The sequence below is a fragment of the Tetrahymena thermophila genome, assembly GCF_000189635.1.
Source record: "Tetrahymena thermophila SB210 genomic scaffold scf_8254385, whole genome shotgun sequence".
In the NCBI taxonomy this organism is placed as follows: Eukaryota; Ciliophora; class Oligohymenophorea; order Hymenostomatida; family Tetrahymenidae; genus Tetrahymena; species Tetrahymena thermophila.
Window position 1 is genome coordinate 193,031 of NW_002476169.1, and position 15,407 is coordinate 208,437.

General features: G+C 22.7%; 4 protein-coding genes across 4 annotated transcripts; 1 reads left to right on the forward strand and 3 right to left on the reverse strand. All coding sequences in view use genetic code 6, as the record gives it.

The window, feature by feature from the left end:
• Positions 1-473: 473 nt before the first annotated feature.
• On the reverse strand, positions 474-5,675 carry TTHERM_00532350 (cyclic nucleotide-binding domain protein; the record flags this gene model as incomplete). The annotated part of the gene is made up of 7 exons (XM_001024358.2): positions 474-2,505; positions 2,687-2,940; positions 3,008-3,268; positions 3,321-3,459; positions 3,514-4,165; positions 4,241-4,764; positions 4,828-5,675. 7 exons carry the CDS (start codon positions 5,673-5,675, stop codon positions 474-476), a joined length of 4,710 nt encoding a protein of 1,569 aa, XP_001024358.2.
• A 569-nt stretch (positions 5,676-6,244) lies between these two features.
• TTHERM_00532360 (hypothetical protein) lies at positions 6,245-9,093 on the reverse strand (the record flags this gene model as incomplete). The annotated part of the gene is made up of 6 exons (XM_001024359.1): positions 6,245-6,450; positions 6,523-6,653; positions 6,711-7,333; positions 7,390-7,938; positions 7,995-8,090; positions 8,161-9,093. 6 exons carry the CDS (start codon positions 9,091-9,093, stop codon positions 6,245-6,247), a joined length of 2,538 nt encoding a protein of 845 aa, XP_001024359.1.
• Positions 9,094-9,734: 641 nt separating this feature from the next.
• TTHERM_00532370 (thioredoxin domain protein) lies at positions 9,735-12,281 on the forward strand (the record flags this gene model as incomplete). The annotated part of the gene is made up of 7 exons (XM_001024360.1): positions 9,735-10,214; positions 10,265-10,357; positions 10,417-10,963; positions 11,017-11,401; positions 11,518-11,737; positions 11,790-12,050; positions 12,108-12,281. 7 exons carry the CDS (start codon positions 9,735-9,737, stop codon positions 12,279-12,281), a joined length of 2,160 nt encoding a protein of 719 aa, XP_001024360.1.
• Positions 12,282-13,819: 1,538 nt separating this feature from the next.
• TTHERM_00532390 (hypothetical protein) lies at positions 13,820-15,362 on the reverse strand (the record flags this gene model as incomplete). Its single annotated transcript, XM_001024362.2, has 3 exons — positions 14,807-15,362; positions 14,682-14,754; positions 13,820-14,354 (listed from the first exon to the last, which is right to left on the reverse strand). The coding sequence occupies exons 1-3, from the start codon at positions 15,228-15,230 to the stop codon at positions 13,820-13,822; spliced, it is 1,032 nt and encodes a 343-aa protein (XP_001024362.1). The 5' UTR covers positions 15,231-15,362.
• Between the last annotated feature and the right edge of the window lie 45 nt (positions 15,363-15,407).

Consider the following 15,407-nt stretch of genomic DNA (forward strand, 5'->3'; position numbering starts at 1 on the left):
GATATTAAAGACTTTTAAAATAAAACACTTTTATATTTTTTTTTTGCAATAAAATAATTTTAAGAAGTATATAAAAATTAAATTAATTGTTTTGTTTGTTTTAATAAAAAAATTAGATTGATTAAAAATATTATTAGAGTTTTCTTTCTTTTTATTATGATTGTTATTAACAATTTCACATAATAAAGTAAATTTTTTTATTCATAAAAATATGTCAAAATTAATATTAAATCCAACCAATAATAAATTTTTGAACAAAATTTTTGTATATCAATTTTATTTGCTTTAAAATTTAAGTAAAACATCCAAAAGAGATGAGGCGACATCTTTAAATATCAGCTTTCAAAATGAATATATAATTTAAGTAAAAAATAATTAAAATAACAATAAAGTTTTAAAATGATAAGTCAAAATAATTTATCAATAAATACTAATGCTAATAAACAACCAGTAAATAAATAATAAGAATAATTTCATTTTTTATATTTTTAGGGTTGAGGTACTTGTAATTTTATCTTTAAGCTAGATTTTTCACTAGCTTTTTTATCTTTGTTTTGCTAGACAAGCTCAGATAATCTCCTAAATTTACTTTTTTTTTGATTCATATTTTTGTATAGAATTTGAGAATTTTCTAATATTTTTTATTTACAAATTATTTTTTATGTTATGTAACTTAGATTCTAAGTGGGAAAATAAGTTTTCCAATTATTTTATCTTTCAAAAGCCAAAAAGAATTATAATTCAAATTTCTCTTTTAATTTTTTTTCTTAATAGATTTGCATTGCTTACTTATTTTGATATTAAATATCTAATAACTTATTATTTATTTCTTTTTAATCAAATTACTTTTACTAGTTGCTTGTAAATGATATTTATTTACTATTCTACATTACATTTTATACAATTTATGCCATATCTTACTTTAACGTGTTTTTCATTTCCACATTTACTTAGGAAGACTAAAGGATTTAGTTATTTTAGTTATCCTTAAATTTAATTAAATTACTTTGCTACATATTTGGCTACTGTATTTCTGACTAAATACGAGGGATTTTTTTAATAATTTTTTCTACTTCATTAACTTCCTCAATTTCATCTGTCTTTCTTTAACCAAAACTCATAATATCCAAAAATTTAGCAGATGATTCACTTTGTTAATTATCATCTGCAACATTAGCTATGTTTTTTAACGAGAATGTTAATGTACGTTAAATAGTATTCCTAATCTTTGATTCAATATGTTAATCTTTCATTTGCTATTCTTTTCTTAGCTACTCTTATTAGGCTTTTATATTATCAACTTTTTGTAATATCTAATTTAACAATTATGATTGATTGGGTCTCTATTTTACTAAGCCGAAAGGCAATATACTTGTTTCTAAATCTCCTAAGTCCTCTTAGTTTATTTCTTCGTTTATTATATTTAAATTATATCCTTAGCCATCAGAATATTAAAGTTGCTATCCGTATATTTTATTTTTAAATGCACTTGTTTAAATACTCAAATTAGCACCTATGCTTTAATTCCCTTCTATATCTTAGTCAATCTAAGTAAACGATGAATAAGAAGGAATGATATCTTCTTCATTATCACTAACATAAATTTCGTTATCTTGCCATCTTATTGTATTATACTTCTAAAAAAATTCTTTATCTGATTCTAGTTATGATGGTAGTATTTTGTATGGATTTTTATTTTTATCAAAATAAATTAATTGTTTCTTTTTTTATTTTTTAATTTACTTGTATGAATTTATTTCTTCTTCTATTTATTTTTCTTGTTCTTATTTCTTTTCTTTATGCTCATTATTTAATGAAATTTAATAGAATATTCTCTTTTTACTACTAACTTACATCTATTGCTTCTCTTTTTCGTTACCTAATGTTCTTACTTCACTTTAATTTTACATAATTGACGTTTCAGTTTAAATTTATTGAGGACCTTTTTAATCTATACTAGCATCTATTTTAAAAGAATTATTAGTCTTTCGAATTGAAACAGGAGATACTATTTCTTCAGGACAAATTTAGTCTGATTCATCACTTTTTTAATTCATTTAACTTTAATTTTTTTAAACTTTGAATTTCGTAAAGCATTCTGGTAGCTGTTCAGTTTCTTCTACACATTCAAGAGGGCATTCTTATTGTTCTCCTTTTGTACCAGATGCATCAGCGATATTAGAAATTTAACTTTTATTAGCATTTTTTTTGCTTTAATTGTTTATCAATTCTGTTAATTTGTTATTTTCTAAATAATTTGCTAAACTTAAATTACAATTTTCTAAAATACTATCTTACTCATTAATTTTTGCTTAAAATTCTTAGGTATTTATTCCATTAGCCATAATAAGTAATTACATACGAATGTTTTTTAATTGATATCTTACTTCTTCGTTTTTAAATAAAGAGTTTTACTTATAATTTCTTCTTTTTTCATAAGGTTCTCTTTTGCTTATAAGCTAGTAAATACTTTTACTAATAACATACTCTTTTTTTTTGCCATAGCTTTTATTTATTAAAAAATTTAATTATATTTTATAGATTAAAAAGTGAGAGCAAATAGCAATAGTTGTTTAATTAATATCAATATTTTAAAAATTAATAATTTAAATTTTTTGTTTTATTAGAAATTTAAGAATTTATTTTTTTATACATTTAAATTTATTATAAAAAATAAAATATTTACTGGACATAAGGGCAAGAATGAATTTGATGAAAGATTGAATGACAAATGTTACAGGATTATTTTATTGGAATATTTGAAAAAAGAATTTTATCTTTAATCATACAAAATTTCTCTTTGTCTTTTGGAAATGATGAAATTACTTCTAAAAAGTCACTCCTAGTTATGTAAACAATATTTACAAAGTCTTTACATTTAGCATTACAATTTTTAGGTGCTCCAGTAAAAAAATCTTCATATCCAATCCAATTATTTTCCTAATAATTAATTTTAAATTAAAAAATTTTAAAACAAAAACAAATAGAAGAGCTAAATATTTTTTACCTTATATTCTTAAACAATAGGAACAGGATCGCACTGCGTTAAGTAAAGAACAACTTCTCCTTTTCTTAAGTAGATAAGCTTCTATTATGTATCACCTTAAGCAAATAGTGTTTCACCAGGCGAATATACTTCTTCCTTGAATTTAGGTATGATACTTTTTAAAAATTGCTTTGAAAACTTTCTTTTAAAGTATTTATTTGTATCTAAAATATTTCCAAAATATTCATTAAACAAAGACCCTTTTAAATTCTCAGAGACATGCTTTTTACATTCAAAATAATTAAAAATTATTTTAGATAGAAAATAAATTTACTTAAAGGCATTTATCTATTATAGTAGAGGAGCTTTTTTCAGTTTTCATGTTGTAGTATAATTGTTCAAGTATTTAATTTTAAACTTATCTGCTAATATTACGCTCAGTCATGTACTAAGTAAGACCTAAAATCTGTCTCCTAATAAAAAAAAATTGCTTAAAATGAATATTTTAATATTATTTTTTAGTTTACTTTGTTTATAACTTCTTTCTAACGATATCATTAACAATAGAGCTGATTGTTGAAACGTTATATGCGAATAGACCTGTTGTTATAAAGGCTATAAAAATTAAAAACATTTTTTCTGTACTAGAAACAGGGTGAATATCTCCATATCCAATTGTGGCTACAGTAACTACTATGTAATACAGAGAATTTAGATAGATGATTTTATTAGGCTAATTTTAAAGATTGTTTGAATATATCCAATTATCATCTGATGGCGAATATGCTGCTGCTAAAATGAAAACACAAGCCAGAATATGTGAGCTCAAAATTAACTCCATAACGAGCCTTATAACTCTATAAGAATAGTAATATTTTACTTAAATTTAAAAAGAAGAAAGCAATCTTTCAAGCTCAAATTTAATTTGGTACAAACGATAAATCAATGTAGGGATACTTTTATCTAGTGAAATTTAAAGAGCAAGAGCTATAAAATCAAACCAGTAATATCCAAAAAAATAGTTCAAAGCTATTTAGCGTCTATCTACAACCAATTTACCATTTAAGTAAAAAGCCAAGTTAAAATTAATGTAAATATCTATTAAGAATAGTATGCTAGGAATCAAGGTAAATATAGTATCAAATTTTTATTCTGGTTATAAACTTTGAGTGAAAGCTACTTGTATTGAGATATAAAAACATTGCAATATTGCAGATAATATAATTAGGAATTTGAATAATATAACCAATTTACTATCTTAAAACAATATAAGCCTGCTTATTTTCTCTTCTTGCTCCTAATCAAAGCTTTAAAACTTGACTATCTTTTTTTTTAACTTTTCAATGATATTTTGATCATCATTTTTTTATTTAAAAAAACTGGCCTTATCCCCTAAGAATCTAAAGTAGTAAGCAGGGACATTAACAAATCTTTTGATTATATTGTATTTTTCAAATATTTTTATCATTTTTCTAACTAATTTTATTTTCTTATACTTTATAAATTTATTTTTCTAGTTTTCTTCACTTAAACTACTCTTTCTAATGTTATTCGATATATTGTCTTCATTACTCTCTTCTTTAAGAAGGTTTAATTTTATTTACATTAAATTTTTACCCTTAATATCATTCTTCATATTTAAAATATTATGCTAATAGCTAGTTTTCTAATCTTAGAAAAGTTATTATTTTGAATTTTGAATAGCTTAGGTCTTTACAGGCTCTTTTATTATATACTCCACCTATTTACATTTCTCTGCATTCACTAGACTTGTTTTTCTAAATAATTTTAATATTTATTAAATTTTTTTGTTGCAAATTAAATAAAAGTAGAAATATTACTATTAGACTGATTTTGTAGTACTATTTTTGTCTTAAAATTTATCTTCTTAAAGGCTTTCTCTGTTAGAGCCTTTGTTAAATAAAGAGTTTTCTATATATCTAGCTATCCCGCTCTTCTAAAGTGTTTTTTTAGGAATTTCTATTTTCTTTATTTCTATGCCATCATACTCAAGAAACTCACTTTCATTAAATTGAGATTATTAGTCTATATTGTTATTGCCCTAATTTTTTTGCACCTAAATTTTGAATTGCTGAATATCAAATTCAGAGGGTTCATCGTTTTCGTTTTTTGTTTCATCATTTTCAAAATTCATGTTTTTCATCTAAAATTAAGGACTTCCAGTAGTTAAATCTTCATTTTATATTTAGTCTAAATCAATTAATCTAAAATCTTCATTATTATATTTATTTTTAAAAATTGGTTCCTGTTTATTTTCATTAATTTAATCCTAATTATTTTTATGGTTTTCATGATCTTTAAAATTTCCTTTCATAAATATATTAAACATAGAAGCTTCTTGTTAGTGATCTTATTTAGAGGATTAGTTTGATATTGAATCTAGTTTTTAAATCTTTTGTTTATCTCCATATTCTAATCCTATATTTTTAATTGAAGTATCTATATAATTTTATTTTTTGCTTTATTTAGATTTTGAACTCGTTTATTCATGTGATCCCAGCTATTCTTATGATTCTTTATTGGTAGAAGTCTTTTAACTACCCTATTTTTGGTATTTATGATCAACAGAGAAAATTTCTTAAACCCCTTCTCTCAGATCCAGCTCATCTTCTTAATTTTTATTATTAGCAGTAAGAGGAATCTCTGTATCTAATCTGTCAGTATCCATTAATAATACTAATTTATAAATTTATAATTTATTTGAATTATTCCTACCTTTTCGATATTAATATCAAAAATAAATATAAATTAAATTTTTGTTATCTTCTACTAATTAATATTATAAATATTCAAATGAGTTATTCATTTCATTTCATCTCATATATTATTAAAAATAAAAGTACATACAAAATTTATTCTTTTTATATTTTGAATGTTAATTCAATATTTTAATAGTATTTATTTTTTCTTTTAAAATGCAGACAGATTTAATCGTAATTAATTATTCATCTGATCAAGTTCAGACTTCATATAGATTACATATAAAAACACTCAAAAAAACCTAAAATATATATATTCAAAGCAAATGAAAATTGTTGTTAATAAGTGATTTTCCCCATATACCGCACTCCATTTATTTATTCCCTTAATAATATATTTATTAAAAATAACTTAACTTATTTTTAAAGCAAATAAAAGCATAACAGAAAAAAATAAAAATTATATGCTTTATATTATGTATTCTTTATGCATATTTTTGTCTTATTTATATAAAACTATTTATCCCTTTTAGAGATTTCATAACCAAGGATGGGGCTCTTCATCATTTACTTTCTCTTTTTAATAAAATTTAAATTCATGTTTTTTGATTTCGTTTTATGTTGCATTATCAATTTTTAATCTCTTATGGCTTTCAGTATTTTTTTAAGTTTCTTTTAGTATTTTTGTGGCAGCCTATTCTAATAGCTGCTTTGATGAAGGCTTCTTATCTATTACAGCAGAGTCTATACAAATTATTTTAAGTAAAAAAAAAATAATATTTCTATATATATGAATTAAGTAATATATTTATTTACCTTTCTTAGACTAATCCATAGTATCTTTTATTTACTACAAAGACTTCTAAAATCTTGAATTAATTTTGTTTAATTTTTCTGATTTTTCTTTAAGCATTAATGATCTTTTTTATACACTTCCTCCTTTAATTCTAATTATTAAAAATAAATACAACAGCTTACAAATAAAATAGAGTTTATTTAATTACATGTCGATTTTCCTTTTTGTTTTATCTTCCAATTTTTTAATGTCTTCTTTCACTTTATCTCTGCATTTATCTCTTGTTTCCTCATCAACATCCTTTACAAATTTTTCAGGATCAAATTTCTAATTATCATCCAAATAAGCTCTATGATTACCTAACAGTACTTCTTTTTACCATAGCTACTTTTTATCTTCTCCTACATCAAAAGTTTCACTCTATGCTTAGGATTTAGTTTTACTTCTAATACTTCCTTACTATTTTTCTAATTTACTTTCTGATTATTTTTCCACTTGTCCGTTTTCTTCTCCTTAACTATTTTCTTATTCTTATTTTTCTAAATCTTTTAAAATATTTTATGAATTTTAATTTTGATTATCTTAACTATCTTCATCAGCATTTTCAAGTCTTTCGATTAATTTGTTATTCTAAAATTAAACACCTATTTCTTAGATTTAACCCTATTTGCTTTTTTATGCTTTTTTGATTGGCTTTATTTCCAAAGAATCATATAAGTTGTTATCATCTTTTTCTTCATATTCCTCTTAATATTTTTTAGCTTAACTATCAAATTCTTCAAACAGTTCATCATCACCTAAATCAATCTCATTCATAAGGCTTTCCATAAACTATATAATTATATATATATTTTATAATTTTTTTTTATTAAAGATGAAAAATCTACTTGAGCTCTCTATGATTTTAGTTAAGTATCTTTAACTTTAGACACTTTTGAATTAACTTTTTCAACTTTTTCTTATGTCAAAAAAGTTGTCATTTTAACTTATTGTTATTTTTGAATTTTTGGTTTTGGACTTGCTGCAGCTTAATCTCCTAATTGAATTTCTTCCATACCAAACAAGTCATTTTCTTGGTTTTAATTATCTTCTTGGAGACTTTAATCTCCTTTTTCATCATTAAAATTTTATAAGTCATCCATTGAATTTTGCTAATTTTCTTGCTAATCCTATTCGATTTCTTGTTAATTCTATGAGCCTTCTTAAAAACGGTCTTCTTAAAGATTCTATTCTTCTTAATTATTATCATTTTCATTCCCTTTTTATTCGTTTTTATGTTATTCATCGTATAGCTTCCCTTAATCATACTCCATTTCATCTAATTATCTTTCTAAGGATAGATCCAAGCTTCTATTTTATAATTTTTCTCTTATTTCATTCATTTCGTCCATGTGCTCATCTGCAAATTCCAAAATTTGAGGATAACCTTTTTTAATCTTTAATAAAAAAATAATATTTTATTTACTAAAAATTAAGAAAGTTATTTATTCACTTTATTAAACATATTATCTACTTTAGAAGAAACTTTCATCATCTTTCTCATATCTAAAAAAGAATTTATTTCTCTTTTTCTATGAACTCCAAATGCCTTTATAATAATAATAAATTAGTTACATTTAATATTCTTAAGAAGAGATCTATTTAAAATATAAGCGAACCTCTTTACCAGTCTTCGGTTATATCTATTTACTATTCTTGGCTAATAGTTTATTGATTTCCTATTAAATCTTTACAGATTCTCTTTGCTCTTATAATTTTTTATTTGTAAATATGCTGTTCCCTGTGCTTTTTTGATTTTTTTCTGCATTGTTTTAATTTTTTACAGGTTCTTGTAGAGCTAAAATTTCATTTTAGATTGCTTTAATATCTTCATTATCTTAAATAGAGGATATTCCTTCGTTTTTATCTTCTTTATAAAACACAATTTTCTATTTAATCTTTTATCCTTCAATATGAGCTTAGCCCAGTAAATCATCTGGAATTCTACCTTTTTAAGGTGATTGTGGTAATTCTTCTATCAAAGGTATTTTTTCCCATCCATTGCTTACTTTATAGTATTCGCCAATTTTGATGTGAGGAAATCTTGCATTAAAAAAAAGTAAATTTTTATTTCTATCTTTTGCTTCTTATTCTGTCTAATATTTTCTAAATTCATCATATTTTCTTAGCTCTTCTTCTATTTTTTTCTTTTATTTATTATTTAGTGGCTTAATTTCATCCTTATTTAGCTGTTATTTTGGATCAGAAAATATATTTTTTGAAGTTTCATTCATGAAGTTATTTTGCAAAGTCTTTTTTCCAGTTTATATACTACTGTTAAGCTTTGCGGATAAAGGCCTATCTTTAGAGTTAATCGAGTTTGGATTCCATTGTTGAACATTTAATGTTTATTTTAAATTATTTTCAAATTCATTATAATTATCCCTTTCTTTTGATTTAGATTGGTTTTTAGTATAGATCTTCTCATATGGTAATATTTTTTGATCCAAGCAATCTTAATTGGCTTACAATTTTCTTTTTTCAGATGGGATCCATTCCCAAAAAGTTTCAACCTCCCAAGGTTCACTTTTTTTAGCATTTTTTATTATCATATTAAGTTTAGTAATTAAAATTAGTGCTTAAAAGGTTAATTGCAAATTTAAAATCTAAGATAATTTTTTAATTTTTGTGATTAGTTACAATCAATAAACAACATATATTTATATATAGTTTTAAAACCACATAAGACTCATAAAATAAAAAAAATGTTTTATTCCTTATTTTTGATATGAACATAATTTATTTTGTGGTTGCATAAATTTAAGCAAAATAGTAGATATTTTTTTATGATAAATAATAATTAAAGTTATATCCTTTAAAATAAATAAATTAATATAAAAAAAGTAGAAGAAATTATGTAATCCATTACATTTTTATAAATTCAGAATATATAAATATTAAATAAAAATAGGTTATCCCTTTATAATTTATATGAAGCTAACTTCATTGATATGAGAGTTATTCGCCTTTTTTTTCTATATTAATAAAAAAGCTTATTTTTATCAATAAAAATGCATTGTCATATATATATTTCTTGATGAGCTTTTTAAAAAAATATAAAATATACCTTTATGTCTATATGAATTAATTGGATACTTTAAAATTGTTAAAAAATATTTAAATTAATAAAAAGATATTCGCTGAATTTCAAAATCTTTACTTTTTAAGCAAAAAAGGATAGAATTATAGAAAAATGGAAAACTTAACATTATAAGATTAGCAGAAGATTTTCAAAGAATCCTTTGAAAAAGTTAAAAATTAGTTAATTGCTTCAAATGTGCAAGATTAAGCTGAGTTAATTGCAAAAAAGAGCTGTGTAATCACAAAGAGACTGTAATCTGTTTGGTCATATGAAGAAATTAGATAATTAGTTTGTAATGGAAACTTAGAATATAAGCAAGAATTAGAAAAAATTTCTAAGAACATGCAGAATGCAGATGAAACTTACCTAAAAGATTTTGGAATTAAATTTAAGGCTGGTGTTGGAGAGCATTTACCTAAATTCACAGGACTTTTGGATGTTTTTACCAACTAAGAAAATGTTGAACTTGCACATTAACCTGGAGAAGTTCTTTTAATTGATTTATGGGCTACTTGGTGTGGACCATGCTAAAACTCAATGTAAAATAGTGCATCTATTTTACTAAAGAATGAAGCAGCATGGAAGGATAAGGTTTATTAACTCATCTTATTCATATTTTTTAAAATAATATAAATTAATAGGTTAGAATTGTTGCTGTTAGCGTTGATGAAAAAAAAGAAGTAGTAATCCAAAGAGTTTTAGAGAAATAGTGGAAAAAAATGTAGCATTGTAAGGTAAAATAATTTTGGCACTAAATAAAAAACTACTTGACAATGTTAAAACTTTTAAATAGCTAAAAGGTTGGGATAAGGAGCATGATTTGATAAAGCTTTTTGAAGTTTAAGGGATTCCTTTTATTATCTTAGTTGATAAGACTGGAAGAGTTTCATATACAGGTCATCCAGGAAAGATTAATTTAGAAGAAAAAATAAATGAACTTTTAAAAATGACAGATTAAGAATGCAAAGATTCTTATTTAGCAAACAAGAAAAAATAGGAAGAAGAATTTAACAAAAGATCCCTTATCACTAAATAATAATACTCTGAAGTTCGTGAATTCCTTAAAACAGAATTCCTTACTCTTATTACTGAGAAGTATCCTGATTTTAAAGGTAGATTTGGTATAATTATGCTCAAGGAGAAGTTATTCAAAAATGGAGCTATAACTAAGGAATACTACAAGCCTATCATAGATTTTATTATTGACAAAAGAGAAGAAAATTAAACAAGGGAGTTACTTGAGTTTTTAAAGAGCAAATATGGAAAGGAAAGATTTTTAGTTGGAATATAAAATGTTACTGATTCTAAAGGTGTTGTACTTACTCATATGAAAGATTTAAGTATATTTTGATTGAAATACAAGTTTAAAAATAATATTATTAATTTTAAATAGGCAACATATTGAATGAGTTAAATATCACTTGTTTTAGGTTTAGCTTAAGAAGGGATTTAGTTTTGATGATGGGCAAAAATAAGCAAATTATTAAATAAAAAGGAGAGGAACTAGGATAATATGGAGAGATGGCCCCAGGAGATATAACTGCTGACAGCTTGTAAAAAGTTAGAGCTAGATTTAGATTTTATGGAGACATGCTTTTCTAATAAAAGAAAAACTTTGATATTGTGAAAAAGCTATTAGCTAGTGGACCTTAAATTTCTTTAAAAGGCACAAAATTTTTATCTATGCCTGAGATGTATAAATTAAACCAATAAGAAGTAGCTTGTGAGTTAGCTCATTAATAAGGTGTAGTTTATATCATAGACTTCTTCTTATTCAAGTAAATAAATATAAAATTTAAATATTATTAAAGGAATTGCTGAATAGAATAGAAAAAAAAATAAATTTTTATTTTTAAATAAATTGTGATACTTATTTATTTAAAAAAAAAAAAAGATTTTAGCCATGCATTGAAAAAGTTAATTAGTACAAAAAATTATATGAAGAAAATAAAGAAAAATGGGGTGATAAAGTTAAATTTGTTGCTGCTTGCTTGGAACCTCAAAATGAAAAAACACTTTAATTGTATAATGAAAATGGATGGAGCTTTATGGAATTTTACTTTTTCAAATAAGATTTAAGATTTAGAAGCGAGTTCATGCATTATAGAATCTAGGTAAATTACAATAAAATTTTAATAATAAACTTATTCATATTCTAAATACTAGTAAATGCCTCATATTTGCATTGTTGATAAATTTGGAGCTATAAACTACAATGGTGAGTCAAAGAGCGTTGATCTTAGTACTAAAATTGATGAACTCTTAAATGCTAATTCTGTAACTAAAAGCGAGCCCTAGAAAAACGAAAATATGAAGGAAGCAGAAATCGAGTATGAAACAGTTAAAAATTTAATCTAATCTGCAAATACAGATGCTAGCTTCTAGTTGTTGAAAAAGTTATCATATGATCCTAAGCTAATTATTAAGGTTAAATATTATATTTTTAGTTTTAGGGTAATCCTATAATAATTTAAAATAATAAAGGTAACAAGAGATAGAGTTTTTAACACTAAGGGAGAAATGATTGAAAAAATATACAGAAAGCCTGAAATAGGATTTGGAATAAAAAAAGAAGATGCCCATATTGTAGATGAGTTTTTTAAACTTCATGACAAGAAACATTTCAAAGTTGAAGTTGAGTACTTAGAGAATTTATGAAAAACTATCTAAACTGAAATAAATATATTAAAAAAAATTAATTGATCATATATTTGTATTGTCAGAAATTAATTAAATAGAACAGAATTTATTCTAAATTAAAGATTATAATTAACTTGATATTTTATATACCTCATATCATTATTAGAATATTAATATTCTAATATTAAAAAGGAGATTAGAGCCTAAATAATTATAATTAATTTTTTAATAATATTTATTTATGTATTGAAAAAAATGAATTTTAATGACTAAGCATAAGCAGATAGATTTAGTAGTGTATATTTAAGTGAATAAAATCCTTTACAATTGAATTAATAAGAATATGTTTAAACATCATAAATTGTAAATTTTAAAATAATTTTTTTAATTATTTATAATCTTCTTAAATATCTATTAGCAAAATCAAGAATAAAAAAACAAGTTTATAAAAAATTTTACAGGGTGTAGCACTAAAAATCGATCTGTTTGTAAAAATTCTAGTTCTATAAATAATGAATAAGTAAAAACATGTGACAATTATGATGCTGCCACATTAGAAATAGAAATATAAGATGAGGAGTCAAAATAATAAGAAATGAATAATTGTCTAAGCAATTTAACTTTATAGACTTCCAATAGTTGTTAGAAATTAAGTTTTCATTAATCATAAATACATTTTCTTGTGAATTAAAATGAAGAAGAATATTCAGTGATTAAAAATTAAGATTTACAATATTCTAATTAGAATAGTTAGGTAAACTAATTATTTAAATATAATAATGATATTTCTTCACAGGTAGAAAATATTTCAGATTAAAGAGAAAAGAAAAATTTACTTTCTAAAAATAAAGAATCAGGTAAATTTGATTAGAACTAAAATTTCATAAACTTAATACTGAATTTAATAAAATATTTTAGGATAATCGTTCAGTTCAAAACAATAAAATTATATGGTAGAACAATATTTAGAAATAGATTAAGGAAGAAATATTTTTGAAATTATTGAATGTAAATATTTTAAAGGAAAGTTTAAATATTTTTACAATTATTTGTTTATTAAATAAATAAAGCTCTTGATAAGTAAATTTAAATACAAATATTTTCATTATTGATAAAGTTAATATAAAAAGAAAAGAAAAAATCAGCCAAATTGAAAAAAATAGATAAGCATTAGCAGAGAATTTTGATTATAATGAATAATTTGATTGACGATATCAAAAATTAAAATAAAAAAAAATGGAATGCTACATGCATTTTAATTTTATAACATTTTAACAACAAAATGTTGTTGAATTTTGGTAAAAAATGCAATAAAAATTAAAAAAGCTATGATTTAATATTTAATATAATTAATTGCATATTTATTAATATTTTTATACTTTACTCTCTATTATTTAAACAAAATTTTATAAAAAAAATTGTTTGTTCATTTAAAAAAAATATTATTTTTAAAAATTAAAATCACAAAATGAAAAAATGAATATAAATTTCTTAAATTATTAAACGAACAAATAAACTCTATTTGAGTAAATTTTATTCTAGATTACTTTCATTTTTCAATCAACCTTTTTTATATTAAGATTATGAATAACTCTAGAAAGGTTATGTTCAGGGTAGAATATCCTAAATTCTTTAAAGCTATCAAATTCATTCTCGAAAGTATTCATGTTATTTTAGTAATTACATATATTTTACTATTCTTATACTACTATCTTTTTATTAGAAGGATAAACTTTACTTTCATAAGCATTTGTGTTGTACTAAATTAATAGACTATTCCTTTTTTCTATTTCATGTTTGTTTTTCATTGAAATTAATTGAGTACTATCAATTATTCCTGAATTATCAGATTTTCTAATAGCTCTTCCTCCTTATAACATCATGACTTAAGAACTGGATAAAGAATTTTACTTATTAAAAACTAAATTTTTACTAGATTAAGGCTAATAAACTTAGATATCTTTTTAACTACTTCCTAATCTAAAAAAGCTTTAAAGAATAGTAGAAGACATAGGAATAGATTCATTAACAGATCTATGCATAATGCTTTTCTAGCTTTACTGGTAATCTTCTGCTAAAACCTCGGATATTCTGTTTAAAATTTATTTTTATTATTTTTTTTACTATTCATGAAATAAGTGTATATTTGTAAAAAAATTTAGAATAAATAAATGAAAATTATCAATTTTGCTGTTTTAGATTTTATAAATATGATAGCAAGTAATTATTATTGAAAGTACACATAGTATGTTTGGTATTATTTAAAAATATATTTCTTATTGCTTTTAGTTAATTTAAATAAAAGTTATACTTGTTAAAATTAAATTCGGTAGATATTTTTAGACAAGTTTTCTTATAAAACAATTTTTGATTTAATTTTTTAATATAGAAAAAACGAATGAGATATTTATTTATTACCTTCTTTGGTTGTCTCTACTTTCTTTAAATGAGTTTCTATTCTATGCCATATATAATCTAGAATCTTTAGAAACTTTTAATAAATAACAAATTTAAAATTTCAAATAATTAGTTGTAGAAATTACTTTTCTACTACTTTTTCATGTTTTCGACAATCGATGGAGGTTACTCGTTATCAGTCTAATTAAAAAAAGATTGCTTATCAACTGATGTAAAGGATTCTTAATTTTATTGAGAAACATTCGATCTATTTGTCTTATTAGTTTTGTTTGTATGTAGTGTTTTATTTGTTTTGTGAGTTTTAGTTGTTTTTACATCTGGACTTAGTATTGAAGATTTTTATACATTTATATGAGTCTTATCATCAAATTCTTCGTCCTCAATTTCGTCACCGTTTTCATAATCAATTAAAACTTAATTTTAAAAAATCTTGAAAGCTGGTATCCTTTACAAAAATTATTTATCACTCCACTCAATTACATTTTTTACATCTTCATATATGTCTAATATTGCTTTATCTTCTTATTATTCATTTAATATTAAATCCATTCTTTTTTATTTAGCTACTTTTTTAGTTTGCTAGAGTTTTAACAGCGTTTAGTACTGTTTAGATTTATAATTTAAAATAAACTTATAATTAAATAAAAATTTCCTAATTATTTACTCTTTTTTTTCTTTATTTCAAATATTGATTTCTATTTTAACTCTTTACAAAATTATGTCTTC